This window comes from Tachysurus vachellii, chromosome 13, assembly GCF_030014155.1.
Source record: "Tachysurus vachellii isolate PV-2020 chromosome 13, HZAU_Pvac_v1, whole genome shotgun sequence".
NCBI lineage: Eukaryota > Metazoa > Chordata > Actinopteri > Siluriformes > Bagridae > Tachysurus > Tachysurus vachellii.
The window spans coordinates 5,691,389-5,714,890 of record NC_083472.1 but is presented as its reverse complement, the minus strand read 5'-3'; the positions used below and the strand labels follow the sequence as shown (position 1 = coordinate 5,714,890).

Below are 23,502 nucleotides of genomic sequence, written 5' to 3'. Positions count from 1 at the left end.
CAATTCAATTCAATTCAAGTTTATTTATATAGCACTTTTTACAATTGACATTGTCTCAAAGCAGCTTTACAGATCATAAACATAGAACAAAAGTTTAATATAAAGAATAATATACAGATTAATAGAATAAAAAAATTCAAGATTAATGTTAGATATATTTAGTTCACAATGTGTATGTATTTATCCCCTATGAGCAAGTCTGAGGTGACTAAGGCAGCAGTGGCAAGGACAAACTCCATTAAATTGGTAAAGGAAGAAACCTTGAGAGGAACCAGATTCAAAGGGGAACCCATCCTCATATGGGTGACACTGGAGGGTGTGATTATAAATATACAGTCTAACAAATGTTGTATTGATGCAAAAGATCATATGGAGTTGATATCTCCTCTTTAGTATCGCAGAGTCTAACTGGAGCTGGTAGATCTTTAGATGCCTCAGGATTCTCAGAGTCGGCCTCATTTCAGTGGAGGTCCAAAATCTTCATCGCACGGAAGATGATCGGAGCTGGTACAATTTCTGGATGCCTCGGGATGGGTAGAAAGAGAGAAGCAGTGGAGAGGGATTAACGTATATGTTGTTGAAAACATTTTCCTGTGTCTCTGTGTATAGCACTCGTATCCTGCTGAGGATGATCTGTCAATATCCTAGTTAACAATAAGCTCTCCAGTAATCTTCCTGTGCTGACCTTTTATTTAACATCTGGAGATGGACATTTTGTACTCAATAGACATTTTAACTCAATAACATATTAAAGTTCAAGATTCCACATCCACATAAATGATAAAAGAAAAAATAAACTAAAGGCTGCTGCAGGAACATTGGTTGATATTAAAGTGGATTATAAACGTGATTTAGATTATAGAGCAGAGCAGATTTCAACATATAGAGAAATCTAGACTAGAGTGTTCAAGCAAAGCGTGCCCCCGCTCAGACGTGCACGCGCGTGAAGGTAGTTCGGTGTCAGGTCGCGCGCTTCGTGCGTCACGGATCTCATCCCGGTGCCGCGGCGACAGCGTCAGTGCCATGGAGCTCCAATCCAGTGTCCGTACCGAGCCCGAGCCTGGCATGTTCCACCCCGTCGGGCCGAAAGACGCGCTGTGTGAGCAGGACGAACAGGAGAAGCTGTCCGGTGTTGTGAAACGCGTCCACCGAACACTACGGAGGAAATATATAGAAGGTAACGCCGTTAGCCAGTGAAGCTAAGCTAGCCAAGTTAGCAAGTATCTGACTCGCTTCACGGAGACTAAATTATTCCTTATTATTAAATATTCAAAAACAAAATATTTTTTTAAAACACTGAAAGGTAACGCAGTTCCCAATATACCGTGTTTAGTGTTCGTGTTGCCATTGACTTAGACGTTAAAGAGATTTAAAGACGTTAAAATGTGTTAGCTAGTTAGCTCGCTAGCTTCTGACGCTAACATTTCCTTCATTTACTAGTCTAGACTAATACAACTAGCTGAGCAGAACTGGTTCCTGTTTTTACCCGTTAAGGTACATTTCTTTGTCGTGTTCTGTTCAGACGTTTGACATTTGAAGTGTTTTACTGTGTAAAATAACAGGTGAATTTTTCTGTCTAAAGGACCGAATAATATCTGTATATTATGTTCATAGTACATATATATTCATAATGTTCATAGTACATACACATCTGTAAATTACTGTTTATAGTAATAGCCATATATTTTGTTACAGCACATATACTTCTGTATATTTCAGTTTATAGTAATAGCCATCTGTATATTATAAATTACTCCTATATTACCATTTTATTTAATTTATTTAACTCATGTAAACACTGTATATTCTGCACTTGCTGTTATTGCACTCTGGTTAGACCTAAACTGCATTTCGATGCCTTGTACTTGTACATGTGTAACGACAATAAAGTTGAATCTAATCTAATCTAAAACAGAAAACTGACAGACTGAACACGTAGCTACTGAGGTGTCAAAATTCAGCTCATCTTGCACAAATTCACTCCTCTGATCTGTTTACGGACTAAATAGGATCCCGGTGGACATAAATAACACTCTTAAACAACACAGGCGATGTTGAACAGTGATTAAATGAACTCAACCTGGACTATCACAGTTCACAGTATGATGCAATTCAGTTCTGCATCATATAAAATGGCACTTCTACTACTACTAATACTAACAATTAGATTTACAATGTCCCAGGACAAAAGTTCAGCTTCAAATATACACAATCGTACACAGCACGAAATCTACTGAAAAGCTTCGTATGACTGCCCTAAAAGGCACAGGTTAATACAATAATAGAAGGTTTTATATATGAATGCTGTGATCCCTGTGTGTAGTGTTGCTTTCTTACAGCTATGTGGATCTATGTGGAATTTCTCTGCATGTTCTTCCCACGTCTGGAAAGCATGCTCGGTTGCTCTGTGATGGACTGGCATCTTATCCAGTCGGTGTTCCTGAATCATTCCCAGTGATTCCAGAATAAATTCCAGTGTTAGACGCCACTTTAAACCAGATAAACGCTTTCTAAAAGTGAACGAATGAAAATAAATAATAAAATTTTATACAGGTGTCTCGTGTCTCAGAGTTTCAGCCATTACCTGATACTGATCTGATCCTGACATCCCCACAGTGACCAGTCACGTTATGAAGTAATGAAACCTCATGTACGTTATAGCAGCAGGCACTAACACAGTTTTTGTCCCATGGTTACATTAGTTCAGCTTATTTTCTTTGCTGTATATTTGTAATAAAAAGCATTGAATTGCCTGTATGTTATTTTTTAATTCACTTTATTTGTGTAGCACTTTTAACAATGGACATTGTCTCAAAGCAGCTTTACAGAAATGTAAAAACTCATAATAAAAAATAGTTTAACATTAAATATATATCGTAATTCATAAATGAATATATATTAATATTTATATTATTAAATTGATGTACTACACCAGCATGTACTGTATAAAGTGCAGCTTAATGGCAGAGGGCAGAATTGTGTATGCTGGACAATGATAATGAGGGTAAAACATGTAATAATAAATTAAAGCAAGGGCATCACACTTTACAGATGATTGGCGGTATAAAACAAAGCGTATATAGCAGGTAGGGAATGGTAAAATAGATTTTTCAGCTTAGATACTTAGATACCATATATACTTATATACTAAGAAGTTAATTCTGGAAGTATCTTAATAAAGATGTAATGAACCAAAATTAACCAGTTGCTTGGACGTGCTTTTGTTAAAAAAAAAACAAAATAAAAACGCAGAAGCTGCTAAAAATAATTGTTCACTTCCTGACTTATTTTGGTTTTCTACCCTGCATTTCAGCAGCTCATAGCTTTTTGGAACTGAACCAAATCATTGCCTGAGAGCTGAGCTCTTTAACTCTGCACACAGTAGTCTATTCAGACCCACGATCTGTAATCAGGAAAGCATGAGGTAGTCTGCTGAGCATTTTGAAGTGATATTTAAACTGAAGAAGAAGTGCAGTTTGTCCTCATGCTCTTGGTTTGTTTGTTTTTGTTTTTTTTAAATTGAATTTTCAAGTCTGATGAGGCCTGTGTTTTCTACTCGGTCATGAGACGCTCACTGTTTTTTGTTTTTTTATGTAAACCCTGCTCAGACTGTGGTGAACATTTTGTGCAGCCAAGATGTGTTTTTCTTGCATAGATTATTTGTAATTTAGAAATTGTAGCACATTTTATTAATAATTCTAGAGTCATTGCGACCGTTCTCGTAGAGCGTGTACTATCAGCTGTGCTCAAGTTTAAGAACGATCACTCTGCTGTTTCAAGAGTAGGTAAAACTTTGCTATCATTTCTTGTGGCTTGTTTTGTCTAGTTACATGCCTTACTGCAATAGCATTGTGATTTAGCAAATTAGCAAAACCTTTAATGTAATGTAAGCACACGTCATTCTCATTGTAACCAGGGAATTTAGATGATTCTGCCTGCTGCCTAATGCAAATCCTCTTCTTGGTAGTTTGATCATTTTTAATCTTAATTTTTGTAGCTTTCAGGCAAAAAGTTGCTGTATTACTGTTTGAAATATTAATAGACTATTAAGACTCAGTTTCATGTTCTCACAGTTTTAACTGGTCATAAACACACACTAGCTGTTGGTAATGTTACGCAATCATGTCTTAATGTCATAAATTCTCGTATGTATTCAGTGTAACTTGTTTTTAGCAGTAGTGTATTACAGCCAGTTGGTTTTCAGTAGAGTCTGCTGTAGTATGATTTTGAGGCAGTCTGAAGGAAGCAGGTTTGGGAATTTTTAGGGTTTCAGATCAGATTTTTAAAAAGAGAGAGAGAGAAGGAAATGCATTTTAAGCAGTAAATGGTGAGGTAATTGTCTCTCATACCATAACAACCCTTCCCATGATGTCTAAGCAAATTATTCGCTAATTTTGATTTGCTCTTATTATTATCGAGTGACTTCACACACTTCTGTTTCCTTGGCTGCAGTGGGTGACTTTGATAAGATCTGGCGTGAGCACTGCGAAGACGAACAGACACTGAACGAATATGCCTTTGCCATGAAGAGTCTTGCCGACAACCACTGGGCCAAGAAATGTGACGGAGAGGGACGCATCGAGTGGTGCTGCAGGTATGAGATGCAAATGTCCACTCACTGATTTAATTTTCTCTTGTAAGATGTATGCACTCATATTTAACCCACAATGCCTTTTCATGCACTGAAACATAAGAGTAAATGCTGAGTGACAGTGATAAAGCTCACTGCTGTAAAGATTAACACCACGATATAGCGTTCATCACCATATGACCATTGTGTTTTCTCTCTTAGTGTTTGTCAGGAGTACTTTATGGAGGGTGGAATGAAGAAGATGTTGGAGAAGGATGCAAAGGCTATAAAACATGCTGCAGCTGCAAGTGCGCCACCTTTAACTCCAGACTGCTCTCAGCCCAGGTCTAGAACACCTCTCAGTAACCATATGAGGAATTTGTGCCTGAGAAACTATTAATACTGTAAAGCATGCACTGTCTAAATCTTAGCTGAAATCTTTAATCACTCCTGTTTCTAACAGGAAATATATATATATATATATATATATATATATATATATATATATATATATATATATATATATATATCTCTGTGTGTGTATGTGTGTGTTTGTTTAGAACAAATTCAGTGATTATTGGGGGTAAAAAAAATAACAAGGTCGGCACAAAACCTGTTCCCTTTTAATCTACTGTGGATATGTACAACTTGCGTACGTTTAGAGAAGTATCTGAAGTTTTTTTTAACAAAGCAAAAAAAAATGTGTTGACCATTATTTAAAGCATTTCTTTTCATGGAAACTAGCATTTCTAGTTTTTTTTTGTTGCTTATATTATGTGTGATGGTCATGGAATTTTGCCAACTTTCTTTTTTTTTTTTTTTTTTTTTTTTTTAAAATAAAAAAAAATTATTTTTATTTTAACTTTCAAATATTTTTATTTTAACTTAAGTCTGATGAAGAAAGAATTTCTATGCATGTCTTTGTTGGTATAAAAAAAGTTTTCTGCCTAATTGAAAAACTGAAAATGAGCAAAAGGCCTCATCTATGCTGTAGTTACTGTATCCTCTCTTGCCTGTTCAGCACTGAGCTAAAGGTGGTAACTACAATGAAAAGTAAGAGAAAGTGCTACCTATGTAGTCATTTTGAACAGCAGGCCACATCACACAAAAAGTTACACTTTTGTCTGATTTGTAAATTCATTGTCGTTTTTTTTTATCTGATGTTCCCACAACTATGAACATGCCGGTCTTGAGAAAGAGGCAAAATAGTTTCATGTTGTCTTGAGGGTTTGTTTATTTTACATTTACAGCATTTGGCAGACGTCCTTATCCAGAGTGATCGTACAAAAGTACTTAAGCCTCTATTTTCAAGACAGGTACAAATAGTGAAAAAAATCAGTGCTGGCATCTGCTCTCATCCACCACTGCAGCAGTAATGTAAAAGTTGTTATAATCAGTTTTCTCTTCTGTTTGTCGCTTTTTTTTTTAGTTTAAGCTTCCGATACAACAAGCTGCGTCTCCTCGACGTGGGCAGCTGTTTCAATCCCTTCTTGAAGTTTGACGAGTTCCTCACAGTAGGAATTGACATAGTGCCTGCAGTTGAGGTACGCATACTCAATAGTTTTAACTTCTAACCTAAATCTGAGAACAATAGTTTCCTCTTTTAGATGACTAATCTATATTTGTAACTATGTTGCACAGTCATCCATTGTGTCACTGCTTTCTTTGTGGCTCCAGAGTGTGTACAAGTGTGACTTCCTGAACCTGCAGCTCCAGCAGCCCTTGCAGCTAGCAAGCGATGCACTCAATGAATTCTTGCACCAACTGCATGACCCTATCGAGACTCTACCAGGGCAGCTCTTTCATGTGGTGGTATTCTCCTTATTGCTCTCCTACTTCCCGTCACCGTACCAGCGCTGGCTGTGCTGCAAGAAAGCCCACGAGCTACTGACACTGCACGGTCTTCTCCTGATCATCACACCGGATTCGTCACATCAGAGTCGCCACGCACTCATGATGCGCAGCTGGCGTGTGGCCATCGAGTCCTTAGGGTTCAAGCGCTACAAATACGTCAAATTCTCCCACATGCATATGCTCGCCTTCCGCAAGATCTCAGTCACCACCAGCAGTGACCTAGTGAGTCAGAACTACCCCGAGATGCTGTACATCCCACAGGATTTCGGCACGCTCGATGAAGATGACGCATTCAGGGACTCATGCCAGCCAGTGCGCTCCGACTTTGAGGATGAGCAGCTGGCGCAGAGTTTCACAGAGCTCCCCGACGCGTCTTATGACTCCGACTCAGGCGAGAGTCAAAGCGGCTTGGCACCATTCCATGAATTGGAGGACCCTGTTCTACTGTACAGCTGAAGCCCAGCATTGCTTCCACACAGCCATGTTGGCAGAATAACACCTTAATCTATCATTCCCTTAATGTTCATTACAAGAAAGCTCCCAGCTGTTTTACTCCTTCTTTTTATGTGACACAATGCAGTTTGCGCAGTTTGTACAGATGAGCATGTCATGTGCCATGGAAAGCTGGCAATTCCATCTCTCCCATGTTGTTATGTGACACCCTGATAGTCAGGCTTTTGATATAGTTGAGTAACTAACGCTCCTTATTTGTGCTCATAAACAAAGCCTTTTTTGTTTCAGGTGTTAACGTGACACAGGAGATACGCTGCATATGTTAGTGTTAAGAGAGAAAGGAATTTTACTCTTGGGAGGGTGCTGATGGGCAAAAAAACACAGCGTATTACATGTTTAAACATATCCACACAGTGGTGAGACACTGGTTAAAGTTTTTTTTAATGGGTCGATTTGGTGAGTAAGGCAGCTGAACAGGTTCAGGATTCGTGTGCTATTATTCACTGCTTCTGTATCATATGATACGATTTTGGAGAGAATTTTTCAAGAAGACTTTTTTAAGCAACAAATAACTTTTTGTATTGTGTACTTGCACCGCGCCCTTGGAAAAGAACACAACGGTTGGACTAGATATTGTGTAGAATTTATCAAGCATCGTTTAATCTCTTCATGATCGTTAGCTGCTGGAGAAGGTACTCCTTGTAGATTTGTACACGAGCATCTTTGAAGTGATACTTGTAGCATTTTGTGTGTTTAACAACTCTGTATTGCGCTGACTTATGAGACTGTGTTTAATTTACATGGTACGGTTTATACAAAGTAGTTGTAGTCGTAAGAACAATCTGACAAGACTAGATGAAAGGTAGGTTTGGGTTTTTACAGGGTGTTTTTGTGGATGTTGCTACTAACTACAAAAGTACTCAGTTACGAAAGTGCAAAGAGCATATTTTAGCTGTGAATTCGGTTCTTTAAGGTAACAAACATAACCAATCGATATCTGCCTTTCAGTGCATATGTTGTTAAAAAGAAAAAAGGGGTTGCCATAGCTTTACTGAATATTTTAAATTTTAAGACAAACTCCGACTTTCAAACATCTTAAGCTGTTTTACTGACTGTAACACAATTAAATATTTAGCTCTCACAGACATCTGCTGAACTTCACTTGCTAAATACAAATTGAAAAGGTTTTAAGAATACGTCAAAACTTTGAAAGTGTTTTTGGATGATTAACCTCAGTGAGGTTTTTCCTCATATTGTATGTTTTTTTTGTACCAAGTGCTTTATATCCTCTTTGTAGTTCACTGTGAATGAGCAGTTTCCACTGCTGTGGCTGTTGCACTTGTTTAAGAACACTCTCTATGGATACCTTTAATAAGAGCACCTTATTTTTCAGAAGAATGACAAATACATCATTTCACATGAGGAAGTTAAAGTGCACAAATATGAACCCTCTTATTAATGTATCCAAAGTGAGGGAGTCTTAAAGCTTTGAGTGGTTGTATATACTATTGCAGTCTTGACACGTTTTTGAAAACACAAGTCACTTTGGAGGATGCTAGAAAAGCTTTTTTTGTGTCTCAGTACTTAAGGAGCACACTGGAACACTGGTTTTGTCTTTTAATGCAGAATCAGTTAGAAAAACTTGTGCCTTTTATCTTTATCTGTATTTTTACAACTTCATTGCGGCATGAAGATGGACAGATCTGGAATGGGACAGAAGCCAAACCTGAACCTTTTTAAAGAAATGACTGGCTCTTAAGCAGATATGGTGATAATAATCACCTCTTAATACTGTCACTTTAATTGCATTAGCAATAGTATTACAGGCTTTCTGTCAAGCGTGTACTTGCTTTATTAGAACATTGGACATTTTACAACAAATCTTTTTTGTGCTATTATGTGTGAGGTGGTACATTGTCCTTCCTTGGTCCTATGTGCATGGATAGTTTTTCTTTAGTGTTGGAGTTCAGGACTTTGTGATTTTTTTTATTTTTTGCAGCCTGCTGCTTTATAATTGTTAAAAGTGTTGCCTACACATACAAAATGTTAATAAAGAAATGCCTAAATCTGATTTGGTTTGTTTTTTTTATTCATTCAGGGTTGGAATTTTGCTACAAAGTTGAAAATACAAAAGAATCAGAAATAATTCTGAAAATAAATTGATGGAAATTGACACTAGTGAAATAAAGTATGCATGATGTATGTAAATACGCACGTCATATGTGTGTGTGTGAGAGAGAAAGAAGAGTAGGTAGATTCATAGAATTCGCCGCAGACGTTTATCCAGGGTGACTTACATTTACCTCATTTATACAATGAGTAATGTAGCGTGAAGGGCAAATCCTAGAGTGGAAACACCCTGCTGATAAAAAAAGGTTTGAGGGAGATTAATCAATTTGAGCTGCCAAGATGGATACAGTTACTCTACAATTGCTCTTTATAACAATTAAAGCCTTCCAGAATGCACAAAACCTCAAACCTTGAGGTGGAACATCTACAACAGCAGAAGATCAGATCAGGATGTCAGCCAAGAACAGGAATCTCAAGCTATCATGGTCACAGACTCACCCGAAACCAGTTTATTTTTTAAGATTAGACAAAGAAACACAATCACCTGGTCTATATCCAATTTTCAGCTGTCCAGATTTAGTGAGTATGTGCTTGATATTGTGCATTATGCTGCTGCCACTCGATTGGCTGGTTGGACAGGTGAATGAATGAGCAGGTCCTGGTGTTCCTAATATAGTGTACAAACTGTATAAATACCAAAAAAAAAAAAAAAAAAGCGTGTATAAAGGCTCGATGATGGAAAATGAGGTATTTGAAAATGTAAAATCTGCTTGCTTTGAGCTGCCTACTACAGTATAACAATTACATGTGAAACAGCTAGAGACGCCAAACGAGTTTTGTGGCGTTCCTACTGGGCTTCCGTAGGTTTTTACAAACCCGGAAAAAAAAATGGCGGATAACGAGCAAAGTTTTTAAAGTGGTTAGCTAGCTTTTATAAAGTCGTTTAGAGGAGGTATTATGTCATTGTTCTTATAAATAAAACAGTCTCTGGTGTAGTTAGTGACAAACATATTCTCTATTACACCCTGTAGTTACGTGTTTGTTTTTTTTTTTTACCGGTTTGCTTTGTAATTGTTACTTTAGCTTGAAAGCATCAGTCTTGTTTTGCTGTAAAAGTAAAATACAACACAGTTTGTGTAGTTGTGATGGTTTGTAACGTATCTAGCTAGTGTTTTAATACAGCTGGTGGTTGTCATGAGCTAGCTGAGTTAGCCAAGTGCAGCTCAAGTGAGAAGCAGAAGTCGTCATTATTCACTTGGTCTGTGTTTTAAACAACGTCGTGAGGATGAAGCTACAAATAAAAGTACGGCGTAATTTGCAGTGTCGCTGAAATTTGACGTCGAAAAGTGCGAGTTGGTCGAGCTTCAGAAATGTGCAGGTTTCTGCGTTACTGTTTCAGCCATTCACTTTATACAGCCATGAGCAGACTGGAGGAGCTTCCGGCTGGAGCGAGTGTGCGCTCGTCTGTTCGGTACTTGGGCTATTTGTCCACGCTTAACCTGCTCGTTGCGATATGTCTGGGTCTGTATACGCTCTGGGAGAACACAGCAGAAACCGTCCTTCTGGTCATCTTCATCCTGGCCCTTTTTGTCTTGGGTATCGTCAGCATCCTTCACTACTACTTCGGTATGGAGAGGATCAGTTTCGGACTCTTTCACCTATGGCTGGGGTTCCTGCTTGGTTTGCTGGGGTTTCTTAAGAATCCTTACGTAGCTGATTTAAAGGAGCAAGTCAGCAGTTACATGCTGATAGCCAGCATGGTCATAAGAACACTGTGGGCTCTGGTGGAACGAATCTGCGGCTGCACCAAACAGAGACCGGCACTCCTGACCTCTGCTGAGATGTTGGAGCTTACAGGTTTTGCTGTGGCCAGCACAAGCCAGTTGGTCCATGCCTCCATGAGCCTCGTAGCACTGACATTGGCTGTTGCCTCTTTGCTTGTGGACTTGCGAATGAAGTCTTTTCTGGCCCTTCCTAACCTCATCTGCTTCTCTGTAGTAACAGCGCTCTTCTTCTTCAACTCTCTGGGCATTTCTCCAAACCCGTACGTGCTGGTGTGTTTTCTCTGCCGCCTCATGTGTGAGCCCCTCTTGGATCTGTACTTCAGTGGCCTGTCAGTGACCGAGCGCTGGTCCCCATTTCTGAGAAGAGGAGGTCTGTGGAGGCGACTCAGTCTCCTGCCTCTGCTTTCTGTTGAAATCACGTTCCTGGTTCTGGCTGCTTTCAAGATGGGTGAACTGGACCAGTGGTATGTGGTGATCCCGGGTTTCTCTGCATCCAGTTTTTTCTGGATCATCTGCCACGTGGTCTTCTTGGTTACCCTCTGGGGTTTCCATAGCAAGCTGAACGACTGCCAAAGAGTGTGTGTGGCTCAGAGGGCTAATCATGGGTCATTGGACAGGGTGATGACCTCCAAAGGCATGCGTCACTTCTGCCTTGTCTCAAAACGCTTAGTGCTCTTCAGCCTTGTGTCCACGGCTGTACTCGGGGCACTTTCATGGCAGGTAGGTCATTTATTTGTTTGTTTGTTTTTCAAGTTTCTCCTGAATGCTTTGTAGTTCAGCTGAACGATGAAAAGTCATCAAGATGACTAAATATCATGTAATGCATAACATTTCTTCAGTATGCAATATGTAAACAAACCTGAGAATAATCCATTTTTATCCGCAGCCAAACAGCAGCCTGTTCATTGGGGTGTTTCTGCTGGTTCTGCCTCTCGAGTCTCTGGCTTATGGGCTTTTCTATGAGCTGGGAAACTGTCTTGGAGGAACATGTGTGGGTTATGCAGTGGTCATCCCCACAAACTATTGCAGGTACATGATGGAGTGTGTGTGTGTGAGAGTGAGTGTGTTTAAATGTGATTTTTTTTGACAAAATGGGAGAAGTATAGTGAGCTGTCCCTTTTTGTAGCAGAAGGTTTTCTTCTAGCTTTAATTAAAACACTAACATATTAGCATGTTTATTTTTTCCAGTGTGGATGGACAGCCCACACCATTGCCCCCGGATGAGGTGCAGGAGCTGAATCGGCGCACCACAGGCATGCTGAACAACGTGCAGCACTTCTTCTCCCACCACATGATGAAGATTCATGGTTGCGATTACTCCAGCAGTGGTGTGACGCGGGATGCAATGCATTCTAAGATCCGCTCCTTCCTGGAGGCACACACGGCGGACGGTCCGCGCTACGACACGTACATCCTGTTCTACAGCGGCCACACGCACAGCACCGGAGAGTGGGCTCTCATAGGTCAGACAGAAATAAGTGTCATTCAGTACATCTGTTTAAACAGCAATCTGTACCAGCGGACAGTTATGCTGATTCAGTTGAAACCATGTTATATTAAGTCGTGTTCATTGTTTCATACTGAACTTGCTCATAAACAGAAAGCAGGAAATGATTCAGTGATCGAAATGTGCTGGTCAAGCAGTTTCAGTTCTGTGAAAATTATCAAGAGGAAGCACTACAGACTCCTTCCACAATCCAAATATCTGATTTATTTATTTATTATTTTGGCTGCTCCATGTTCGGGGCGCCACAGCAGATCGCGTGGTCCGCATATTAGATTTGGCACAGGTATTATGCCGGATGTCCTTCCTGACGCAACCCTCCTATTTTATCCGGGCTTGGGATGGGCACTGAGAGTACAGTGTCTGGGTTAGTGCCCTGTTCGGGAATCAAACCCAGGCCACGGCAATGAGGGCGCAGGATCCTGCCGCTGGACCACCAGGAGTCTTAATCCAAATAACTGATAAAACATTTTATTAAACTTGAGGAATGAGACACGTTGCTTATAAGTCATAGTGCAATTCACACCAACACCATGAAGTAAAACAGTTTTCAAATCAAATAGCTGATTTCTGTTTAATTTGACTTGTAAAAAGTATTATTTTCTTTTTCAGGTGGAGAAGTGCTGCATTTGTCTGAGATTGTGCAGATGTGGAGGGAGAAAAATGACGGTTACTCCTCTCGCCTCATCGTTGTGCTCGACACGGAAAACTCGCTGCCGTGGGTGAAGGAGGTGCGCAAAGTGGAGGGGGTTTATGTAGCAGTACAAGGGGCCACACTGGTAAACTCGATGGACATAGAGCTCCAGAACCTACCTCAGATTGGACATTTCACCGCTGAGTGGGTGGAGTTTAACTGCAACCTCGACAGCAGCGTGCGCTGGGCTGAGCTCGACCGCACCGTCAAGGCAGCCTACGGCGTCTCCAGACACTGGGGGGATTACAAGCTGCACCTGCCTACAGGAAGCGACGTCAATAAGCACTGGAGGCTGAATTTTCCTCGCTGGACATATCCTGTGGTGCAACTGGCGCACTGGAGCGTCTCTCTGGACCTGTTCTGGATTTGCAGCATGTGTATGTGCTTCCTCCGCAGGCTCAAGCTGAGGTGGTTTCCTCCCACAGTGCTCGACACCGGCCAGGGCTTCAAACTGGTCAGGTCATAAGAGCAGACTGAGCGTAAGTCTCACTGTTAACGGTAGACCTTAGCGATTATTAGCACTTGTCAAATGTGAAATGGATTTAATGAACCCGAGCAATAACAGTTTGTAGTTGGAGAAGGATTTGCTCGAGTCAGAGTGTGTGTGCACGTGTGCATCCGTACTGATTTATTGTGTTGTTCTATGGGTGAAAAAATGTGCCACATCACCACAGAGGAAATTGTAAAAGTTTTAAAGCACAACCAGAAGCACTGCAATGCAAGACACTAACAGCGCATGATTTCATATTCAACTAATTATACTAATATTTCTTTCTTTTTTTTTTTTTTTAAACCATTTGACGTACTCGCTCAGGGACAGGGATTCATCCCTAAAGTAAAATTCGGAGTGTTTGTTAAACAATGTGTTTCTGCTCAAAGCTTTTCACGTTCCCTGTTACCTGCTAACTCGAGTACAACTAGATCTCGATGAAATTCAACGACATTCGTTTTAGGTTACAGGTCACAAAGGTCAGAATTTACGATCAGATTTATTTACGATGCTCTATTTATATTGATGTATTTTTTGGTAAAAATTAATATTTGACTTAAAAGCATTTTGTCCTTTTTGTAAATTTTGATATTTATTCTTTACCTCATAGGCAATTTGAGCTTTAAGGGGAATTCAGGAACACTGTGCTTTTGCATTAATATAATCTGAACTGTTGGTCCACATGGATGATCACAAGGTTATTTAATGACCTAAAGTTGTTTGCAAAAGGAAAAAAATATTTAGTAGACTAAATAAGTAGACTAAATAAGTCTAGTATAATAACTGGCCTATCATAACTTGTTGCTTTTAACAAAAGGGTTTTTTTTTTGTTTGTTTTTGTTTTTCTGTTTTCATATAAGTGCCTTATTATGGCTGCGACTCTTCACCAACAAGCGTCATTATCTGAAAGTGACCTGTTTATATAAAAGACTGATATAAAAAAAAAAAATCAGATTACCTCAGAGACGTGTGAGGCTAATGAACAAAAGCTGATAACCAATAAAGCTGTAAATTTGTTGAAAATGCAGGAGGGTAAAGTGAGGTAAATGGTTTGGTTTGTTTTTTTTATAACAATGACATGACGCATGAAATAAACACTTCCTTCCCTGGAATTTGTCTTCACAGCATTTGTGTGTCCGGATTCATCTTGTTAATTAACTCTAATCCTAAACATAGGAAGAGAGTGTGTGTGTGCCCTGCGGTGGGTTGGCACTCCGTCCATGGTGTATCCTGCCTTGATGCCCGATGACGCCTGAGATAGGCACAGGCTCCCCGTGACCCGAGGTAGTTCGGATAAACGGTAGAACATGAATGAATGAATGAATGAACATAGGAAATGTTTAGTTAGTAGTTAGTAGTAACTATTCCTGACTGTGGGTTCGATCCTGTGACTCGGTGACATGGACAAAACAGTGTAAAGATGTACTTTTTATTCTTTACATCACCAGATCAGCTCTGTGTTTACTCTAAAACACAAAATCTAACTTTTTATTTATAGATTAATTTGTAAAACTAATAAAAAAATGTCTTCATGTTCTGATTTCCTATCACTTTATTATTATTATTATTATAATTATTAGGTATTTTTAAGGCATATGAATACTAAATTGAATTATACATTCGATCATATTCTCCTTTATAAATATTATTAATAATTACTGCTTTCTGCATGACAAGCAAGAAGTTTTTTTAGATCTAATTGCCAGCTTGATCACCTGACAGACATTTATTCAGAATCTTTACTAATCTGGAACGCAGCTAATTACTTGAAATGATTTTTAAGAAAACCTTTAGGACATTTTCATTAAATACTGATTATCTTTACTAGCGACAAGATGTGTGCCGTCCTATTACGAGGTGCTACAAAGTCATGTTTTCTTAACTTTTACTCAAAAGCAAATAAAACGTGGAAGTTTAGATTTACTTCCTTTTGTTACCATCCATAAGATTTCTTTGAGAAGTATTGAGTGAATAATAAACTCCCTGACAAAAATCTGAAGCTTTGTAATTTGAAGCGTGAAAATGATCATAGTGGAATGAAATGTTGAGGTAAATACAGACAAACCTTGTTTTATTCCATTAATTCGAACAAGGAAAATGAAGCACACTTTGAGTTATCCAAGTCTGCCACTAGTTTTCTCTTTCTGGAACTTTCTGAGCTCTTTACACATAGGTTGTATTATTTTATATATTTTAACACTTGATTTTACACTTTTATATTGTTATTAGTTGATTTCCTTTTTAATGTTTGTTGCTGACTGGCAGAAAGTTGCATAAACTGACATTAGTTGAATTTTTTGAATATTATATCTTCATCTTCTTCTTCATCATCTTTTTAATTTTCTTTTTCTTTTTTCTTCTTCCACTTATTTTTTTCTTCTTTTTTTTCTATCTTCTTCTTCTTCTTCTTCTTCTTCTTCTTCTTCTTCTTCTTCTTCTTCTTCTTCTTATTATTATTATTATTATTATTATCATTATTTATTGAATATTTATTACAATTCATCTTCAGCTCTTTTCATTTGAACACTAGGAGAAGAACTTGTTTCCATGTGATTCAGGAACTGGTCCATCACCTGAGCAGAATATTTGGTTATTTTTTGTCCCTTGTCTTGTTGATTTAAATACCTCAAATATTAAAATGTTTTAAACAAAACTAACCTATCAAACAAACCCTAGAATCATTTAATTAAAGCGTAAAGTGTACATTTTATTTCATGCAGCCAAACGTTTAAAATAAAGATATTTATTAATAAAATCTATGTGAAAGTTGATTAGGTCACACATCCTATGTGTTTAATGCTTGGATTTGTAGCTGTGGCATGTTAAATAATAATAAAATTAAAAAAATTAATAATTATAATAATAAATGTTAAGGATAATACAGCATTAACTGGGCCAGACTTGACCTTTTTCCAGCACGCAATTCTTTACATAAACACTATAAAAAAACTATACAAACCATTTTAATTATTGTTAAAAATAGAATTAAATAACACATCGGAATAAAAATAAGTGTCTGCCACGTAGCATGTAGAGACCTTAGTTCTTCTTTTCTTCTTATAGAAGAACTATTAATAGTTCATGACTTTCAGCATCCTACTGCTGCAGAGGAAACATATTTATTTCAATTGTTTTGGTTAAAGCCATAATTCTGTATATCCACGGTAAATAATTCATGGTGCTGCGCTGTTCATCAAAAGCTTCTTCGCAGTTGTAAAGCAGAAGGCAGCACGCAGACTCCAGAGTTCCTGTAGCAGACGGATGTTTTTCTTTTTTCATCAGCGAAGAGTCAGTGATGTGACCAGGGATATGAAAAATAGAGCCACTGATATGGAAATCTCACACGCTCCGCCACAGTCTTTTGCATTTTCCTGTAATAAAGAACAAAGCAGTTCATATGTATGAGCAGGATAAATGACATCAGTTAGAACAGTGGAGGCTCAGTGGTTACTGGCTTAAATGCACCGGGTTACTGATCAGAAGTTTGGGGGTTTGAGTTGAGTCCTTAAACAAGGCCCTTAACCCTCTCTGCTCCAGGGGTGTCTAAACATAGCTGGCCCTGTGCTCTGACCCAATCCTCCTAACAAACTGGACTATAATTTCTCTGTGATGTACTATATATGTGACAAATAAATACAGGCTTCTACAGGCTTTTAAACTGGAAGCCCAACTGCACCCAAGACCTCCTCACCTGACCTCACTAATGCTCTTGTGGCTAAATGATCTTGTGAAAAAGCCTTTGCTGCAGATTAGCCATTATAGCAGCAAAGAAAAGACAATCTATGGATTGTGAATCTCATGTTAGGGTCATGTGACATACTTTTGGACATATAGAGCATTTGTGTCTCTATGAAGAAAACAGTACACAGTTTATTCCTTAAAAAGAAAAGCAGTTCAGCTTACATGAGGATGATATGCGTGACAGGACTCGGGACGTCTGCGGATCTTCTGTGATTTCATCCTGTTACATTTTACTGTTGAGTTATGTTCAAAGGAGTTAAAGGAAAAATCCACTGTATGTGACTTCATAATATCATAAAATCATTATTTATAATCAACGTTATCTTTGTAGTTTTCTTTGATTCTCAAGGATTAGTTAACAGTTTCCTACATTGCCCACAGTCCTGTTTGACTACCTTCTCATGCATTGGCAGCAATAAAAACATAAATACATTAAAACATGGAATCTAAGCTTTAAGTGACAGTTAATATGTAAACTAAAAGGGTGTATCTCTTTCAGCTGTCAAGGTCAGTGGTTAGGGCACTGCTCAGAGAGAGGCATCACATTTTCTGAAGCCTCTAAGCTCAAAAAAACAAAAATCATGGACAAACTCTCAATCAGTTTTGTAGTCATTGCTGTAGATCTCAAACATTTGCTTCCTTTTTTTTTTTATTTATTTATTTTTTTTACGTTGATGATTTTTTTTACGTTTTTCTTCCATGACGTACATCTTTTGAGCCTAACAATCCTACGATCCTGCTTGAGTATGGACGATGACAGAAATAGTCTTCCATGACGTACATTAGCAACATAAAAAACATATCGGTCCAGTGCTGACGTTTTACAACACATGTAGCATCACATGTAGTTATCAGTCTTCTAACATATAGAGATTCAGCATCTTTAACAGTCCTCCAGCTTGTATACATGATACACTGGTTTACCATCTAGGGAGTTCGGGAGCTGATTGATATGCAGCCTAAGACTCTGGAGGTCTTAAAGAGACGGAGCAGGATATATTTGACTTCTTTTGGAGTGAGGGTGATGGGGGCGTAATGGCGTGAGCAGTCACAGTCGGCTTGCACCACCAACATCACCAGGTTACTGTTCACAACCTGCTGTAGCACAAACATCCTGCAACACAACATCATCAACCGCTCAATTTATGTAAGGGATAAAACACAGGATGTGCTGCTCAGGGAAAATCCTCCATGACAGGGCGGTGTGATGAAGTATGACTTCATTTCCTATAACAGCACATCCTGAAGTGTTTTTTTTTCTTCTTAAACCATTTAAATATGCCAAATGATTACAGTTTCTATTGATAAATGAAAACCATGCCCTATTTTTTAACTAGATTTTTTTGTTTAATCTTGCACACTTATTTATTAAAAGTGGAAGTGGAAGCCTAGTGGTTAAGAATTGAATGAATGAATTCCCAGGTCCACCAAGCTGCCACTGCTGGGCCTCTGAGCAAGGTCCTTAACCATCAATTGCTCAGTTGTATAAAATTAGATAAAATGTAAGTCGCTCTGCATAAGGATGCTGGAAATGTACTATAATTTTATTATATTCTGTCCTGAAGAATTTCCAATGGAGCAACACTTACTGTTAATGTTACCATAACTGGAGACGCCGTTGTTAAATGTGAAATAAACATATCTACATCCACATTGATCTGAGGTATTTTTGTGTTAAACGGTGACACTTTTTTATTGATTCATTATTAATCTTTTTCGTTTATGTAAATCATCTAGTTTACAGGTCGCTGCAAATGTGCTGTTGCTATGGAAACAATAATATTCTGCCAGCTGTTATTAAACAAAATAAATCAGCATCTTCTGACCAATCAGATTTAAGAATTCTACAGTCCACTTATGCTATAATAATTAATACGGTGTGAGAAATGAATTTATGTCATGGTACTGTATTAAAATATAATTAAAAATGCATGATTTTAGTCTAATGGTTTCCAAATTAGTATTTACTAGCTAATCCAAAACACTGATCTTTTATTTTTTATTTATTTAATTTAACCAAGAAGTCCCTGGAGATTAAATCTCTTTTTCTGATCTGTATTTTATGCCTTGGGAGTGTTGTTCAAAAACCAGGAATAACCGAAGGCCGACAGAGCTTCATTCAGGGCTGAGGTGATTTCACCGACTCACTTTTGACAGCGACCACACTTAATGATGCTGTTGGTCTCCCTGATGGAGGTGTCGTATATGAATCCGGGATATTCGGTGTTACAGGGCACCATGGATTCGACCTTCTTCTGTTTGTGTGCTGTGAGACACACAGGAAGGTCAGTATGTGATCGGTTAACAACACAATATTTCTGAACATATAGGAAACACTGGTGGCTTCCTATTTAGTTAATGTTTGTTTAAATGAAATGATATTGTGCTGTCCTACATTTTTCTAATACATATCGTATGGATCACAGTTATGAAGCATTCGACTGATCTGACTCGTCTATTAAGAACAGACGAATGAGTAGGATATAAAGGCTTCGTGCAGGAGCATGCTCAAAATACACACAGACAAGCATGTACATGTATGATTAGTGATGCAAGACATTTAGTAAGAAAACACTTACTAGTATGGTATCCGGACTTGGCTGTGAGACAGTGAGGGACAGACAAAAGGACATGGAACAGCAGACAACAGGGGTACAGGCACAATACGGGCGTGATGATGGTAACATGCAGAAATGATAAGAAATTAAACAGATGTGAGGTTGATAAAAACAGTGTGACGGGATTACAGATGCAGTCCAACACACTGGTGATGAGTATGCAAGCTGAGGAGGACGAGCGAGGTCAAACACGTGCTGTCCTGGATGTACTGGATCCTTTCTTAGAAGGAGTTTAAACATCAGGCTTCCATAAATCATCATACAGGTGAATACTTTAGGTCTTAAGGCAACAATTCAATATTTAACAATATCCCTGAATCTGCTAAGATAAAAGAAGATATTGAGCATTTCAGTCTCCATGGTAACAATTGGATATTTGATAATTGTCGAGTCTGCTTCTGTGCAATATGTTACAATTTAGATTTTTATGGAAACAATTCAATATTTGACGATATCACTGAACATAATATTATACAATACAATCTTTTTATCTCTGTATTTAAGATGTTTATGTTCATCTTTGAATGTCTTTGTCATGTCCCACTACAAGTAGGGCTTAATATGAAGCTCATATAAAAGTAGACACTCGGAGATTTATGAATTTTTAGCTTTTCATAAGCATTCAGTTATTAACTAGACTTTTAAGGGCAATATTTTCATAGCAAAGTAAAAAAAAAATTGTTTCTTTTTTTCACACAAAAATCTAATATTAAACCCATTTCTGCTCTCTGAGATGCCCTAAGTGCTTTATTATAAGCAGCTAAAATAAGGTAAACAGATGTCTCACACTAAAAGCCAGAAAAAAATCATTTTAAGTCAGACTTACAGACAGAAAATAATTAATTTCTTTGTACTGAATGTCCGATAAGTCGATTTCCGTTCCACTGATGCAATAAAAATCCAGTATACTGTTACAGTTGAACAATATTCTTCTAATCTCAGCACCAACACTGTACAAAATATGATATGATAATACACCATAGATCGTTAAAACATACCATCTACCAGAGAGTCATTATGCCACAGCCAACAGATATTGAACTCCAAAAGAAATCTGAAAGCAGTGAATGCAAAGTTTAAACAGAATAAAAAGATTCAAACAGATTCCTGATACAAGAGATAAAAAAAGAGCACGACAAGAAACCTGTACTTACAGCACGAGGTTGGAGAAAAGCCACTTGACTGCTGCCAACAGGCTGTGGAAAGGCTGCAAAGGGTTAAATCAGAGAGATGTCAATTGCAGTGATTGTTTCTAGGTGTAAATATTGTGTTAATGTAAATCTTATGTTGGTATCAGTTCTATCAGTACTGCTAGAGATTTTCTCATCCTGACTAAGACATCTTCACGACAATGTCAATAAGACAGTCGGGTTTGTTAGGAGCAGCCATGTGCTAAGAAGAAAATCTACAGGAGTCTTTAGAGAGATGTACACTGAGCAGAGGTCGAGCTGCACTGGCATGATGATGGTTGTTCTTGCACATGGCCTGGTAGTCGTACAAAGTCACCCTGTAAATAGGAACAGACGGATCATTTGTTACAAGAAGGTGACTTGTAGGGAGCTACAGTAGAGCGTTTACAACACATCAGCAGTTGACGATATTAGCGACTCGTAGAGCTTTTGTGTGATACTGAGCACAAAAATGCTGACAGATTACTGTGCATCATACACAGTGACACGATTTAAATATTAAACCAGAGCATGAATGAATTCTACAATAATTCTTTTATTTTCTGTATCAATTCAAATTCATTACAATTGTATAGCACGTTTAACAACGGACATTGTCATAAAATGACAGGACACACACACACACTTTTATACACAGTCCAAAAAATGTTCATTATGTTTATACACCAGTTCCTTATCCGCTTTTTTTCTTTTCTTTGATAATACTCAATGTATAATAATGTAGAATTTCTAACAGCATTTCTAACGATGATGGCTGTAAGTCAAATCGCAGGTTTATATTAATGTGTCCTTTCTTAATATAATGTTGACGTTTCTATAGCAACAGCTCCTTCACAGGGATTTGGATGGTGTACTATCTGTATAACATGATGATAAAAAGATTTAAAAATCTGTCCTTATTTTAACCAAAAGTATGGAATTGTTGAGATGGTGAGGTTTTCTGAAAGGAGAACCCCGATTACATGTTTATGGAAGGAGTGTCCAGTGTCAGTGCTTTTGTTAATAAGTTTTTCATCATGGAAAGGTCTTGAATTATCATGTAAGTAATTACTGGTATTAGCTTGTTCTGTGAAAGATCCAGTTATAAATAATTCATTGTGAATCTGGGCTAATTGATGTGGTATGATGAACCCTGATAAAACAACATCTTGTTATAAAATAATCAAATTTATAAGAAATTTACTTCGCTATAACATTCCCTGCTGTGTTTGTCTTCTTTTCTTAGTCTAATTCCAGGGAAAATGAGTTACCTTTTAAACAAGCCTGATTTGAGGAGCTGAGCCATCACAGATCCGTCGATTTCCCCAAAGAACCTTCCAACCTGTGTGAGACATGTCTATGTATTAGTCTGGGAATTCCTCTCTATGTAAATATTAAAGCATCCTTTATCATGTTTGTCTTTCTGACACTTCTTTACTTTGATTATAGAGGGATTATGTGATGAGAGATTATCTACTTAGTGAAAAAAAAATAAAAACAGGTCTTTTTAAACAGGTCAGATAGATTAATTTTACACACACACATTTACATTTCTGGCATTTAGCAGACACCCTTATACAGAGTGACTTACAATTTTATTTAAATGTATACAACTGAACAATTGAGGGTTAAGGGTCTTGCTCAGGGGCCCTGTAGTGGCACCTTGGTGGACCAGGGATTCGAACTCATGACCTTCCGATCATTATTCAAGATTAGGCTGCTACCACACACACACACACACACACACACACACACACACACACACACACACACACACACACACACACACACACACACACACACACACACACACACACACACACACACACACACACACATATTCAGTACAGAATTCCCTCGATAAGCATCCACTATTATCACAGTAGATACAGTGTTTTGCATAAGTATTCACCCCCTGGAACTTTGCCACACCATGTAGTGTTACAACCTGGAACTGAATTGTCATGAATATAAACTAGCATTAATCTATTAAATATGCTTCTGGATACAGTATGCAAATGATACAAAACGCCCGAAGCTTTTATACTCACGTCACTTCTCTCCTTAGAGATCACAACGAAACCATTGTTGTCCACCAGGTAACAGTTAATATCCTGTGACAATGAAAAGCAACAATCTTGGTTCATGTAGTATTATTCATTTTTATATAATTGTCTAAGTCTAATATTTTTTCCACAGCCATAAATTAAATAAATAAATGTCTCAAGAGAAAGTTCCGGAAATGTTCATTTATTTGCTCAATTTGCCTCCACGAAGTGGAAAATCAGACCCAAATGCAGATATGGCAGGAAACAGAGGTTTATTAAAAGAAACTAGACAGATAAAACACAGGGAAACATGAGGGAAGGAAAAAAAGTTAAGGAAAACTACAAAATAAACAAGATACAACAAATCCAAAAAACAAGAGCATAAAACAGAGAACAAATCCAAGAAACCGGAGGCATGCAACGACAAGGAAACAGCAAAAAACAGATGCAAGACCACAGGATAAAATAGGGAAGGTAATAGGGATGACATGAGGAACAGGTGTGCAG

The 23,502-nt window shown here is 38.0% G+C and overlaps 3 protein-coding genes across 4 annotated transcripts in view; 2 read left to right on the top strand and 1 right to left on the bottom strand.

Moving 5' to 3' along the window:
• Positions 1-945: 945 nt before the first annotated feature.
• bmt2 (base methyltransferase of 25S rRNA 2 homolog) lies at positions 946-8,948 on the top strand. The gene is made up of 5 exons (XM_060885358.1): positions 946-1,177; positions 4,453-4,594; positions 4,793-4,915; positions 6,000-6,114; positions 6,248-8,948. The coding sequence occupies exons 1-5, from the start codon at positions 1,024-1,026 to the stop codon at positions 6,878-6,880; spliced, it is 1,167 nt and encodes a 388-aa protein (XP_060741341.1). The 5' UTR covers positions 946-1,023; the 3' UTR covers positions 6,881-8,948.
• Positions 8,949-9,768: 820 nt separating this feature from the next.
• Positions 9,769-14,546, top strand: tmem168b (transmembrane protein 168b). The gene is made up of 4 exons (XM_060885478.1): positions 9,769-11,451; positions 11,618-11,760; positions 11,920-12,194; positions 12,848-14,546. Exons 1-4 carry the CDS (start codon positions 10,318-10,320, stop codon positions 13,393-13,395), a joined length of 2,100 nt encoding a protein of 699 aa, XP_060741461.1. The 5' UTR covers positions 9,769-10,317; the 3' UTR covers positions 13,396-14,546.
• A 1,687-nt stretch (positions 14,547-16,233) lies between these two features.
• cacna2d4b (calcium channel, voltage-dependent, alpha 2/delta subunit 4b) overlaps positions 16,234-23,502 on the bottom strand; it is a 29,985-nt gene continuing 22,716 nt past the window's right edge. Inside the window, exons 29-38 of one of the 2 annotated variants that reach the window (XM_060885759.1) lie at positions 22,999-23,061; positions 22,219-22,289; positions 21,210-21,285; positions 20,933-20,985; positions 20,777-20,832; positions 19,740-19,760; positions 19,309-19,426; positions 18,154-18,274; positions 17,323-17,400; positions 16,234-16,790 (exon numbers count right to left, since the gene is read on the bottom strand). In XM_060885759.1, coding sequence (XP_060741742.1) covers positions 16,698-16,790; positions 17,323-17,400; positions 18,154-18,274; positions 19,309-19,426; positions 19,740-19,760; positions 20,777-20,832; positions 20,933-20,985; positions 21,210-21,285; positions 22,219-22,289; positions 22,999-23,061 — 750 coding nt within the window. In that variant the 3' untranslated portion in view covers positions 16,234-16,697. The remainder of the gene's footprint in view (positions 16,791-17,322; positions 17,401-18,153; positions 18,275-19,308; positions 19,427-19,739; positions 19,761-20,776; positions 20,833-20,932; positions 20,986-21,209; positions 21,286-22,218; positions 22,290-22,998; positions 23,062-23,502) is intronic. The other variant, XM_060885760.1, reaches the window with a different exon arrangement.

Excerpts from the sequence above, each read along its gene's own strand:
- tmem168b (XM_060885478.1), top strand. The coding sequence starts at position 10,318 with ATGTGCAGGTTTCTGCGTTACTGTTTCAGCCATTCACTTTATACAGCC. Across the intron at positions 11,452-11,617 it reads TCGGGGCACTTTCATGGCAG|CCAAACAGCAGCCTGTTCAT; the intron begins GTAGGTCATTTA and ends TTTTATCCGCAG. Across the intron at positions 11,761-11,919 it reads ATCCCCACAAACTATTGCAG|TGTGGATGGACAGCCCACAC; the intron begins GTACATGATGGA and ends TATTTTTTCCAG.
- bmt2 (XM_060885358.1), top strand. The coding sequence starts at position 1,024 with ATGGAGCTCCAATCCAGTGTCCGTACCGAGCCCGAGCCTGGCATGTTC. Across the intron at positions 1,178-4,452 it reads ACGGAGGAAATATATAGAAG|TGGGTGACTTTGATAAGATC; the intron begins GTAACGCCGTTA and ends CCTTGGCTGCAG. Across the intron at positions 4,916-5,999 it reads CCAGACTGCTCTCAGCCCAG|TTTAAGCTTCCGATACAACA; the intron begins GTCTAGAACACC and ends TTTTTTTTTTAG.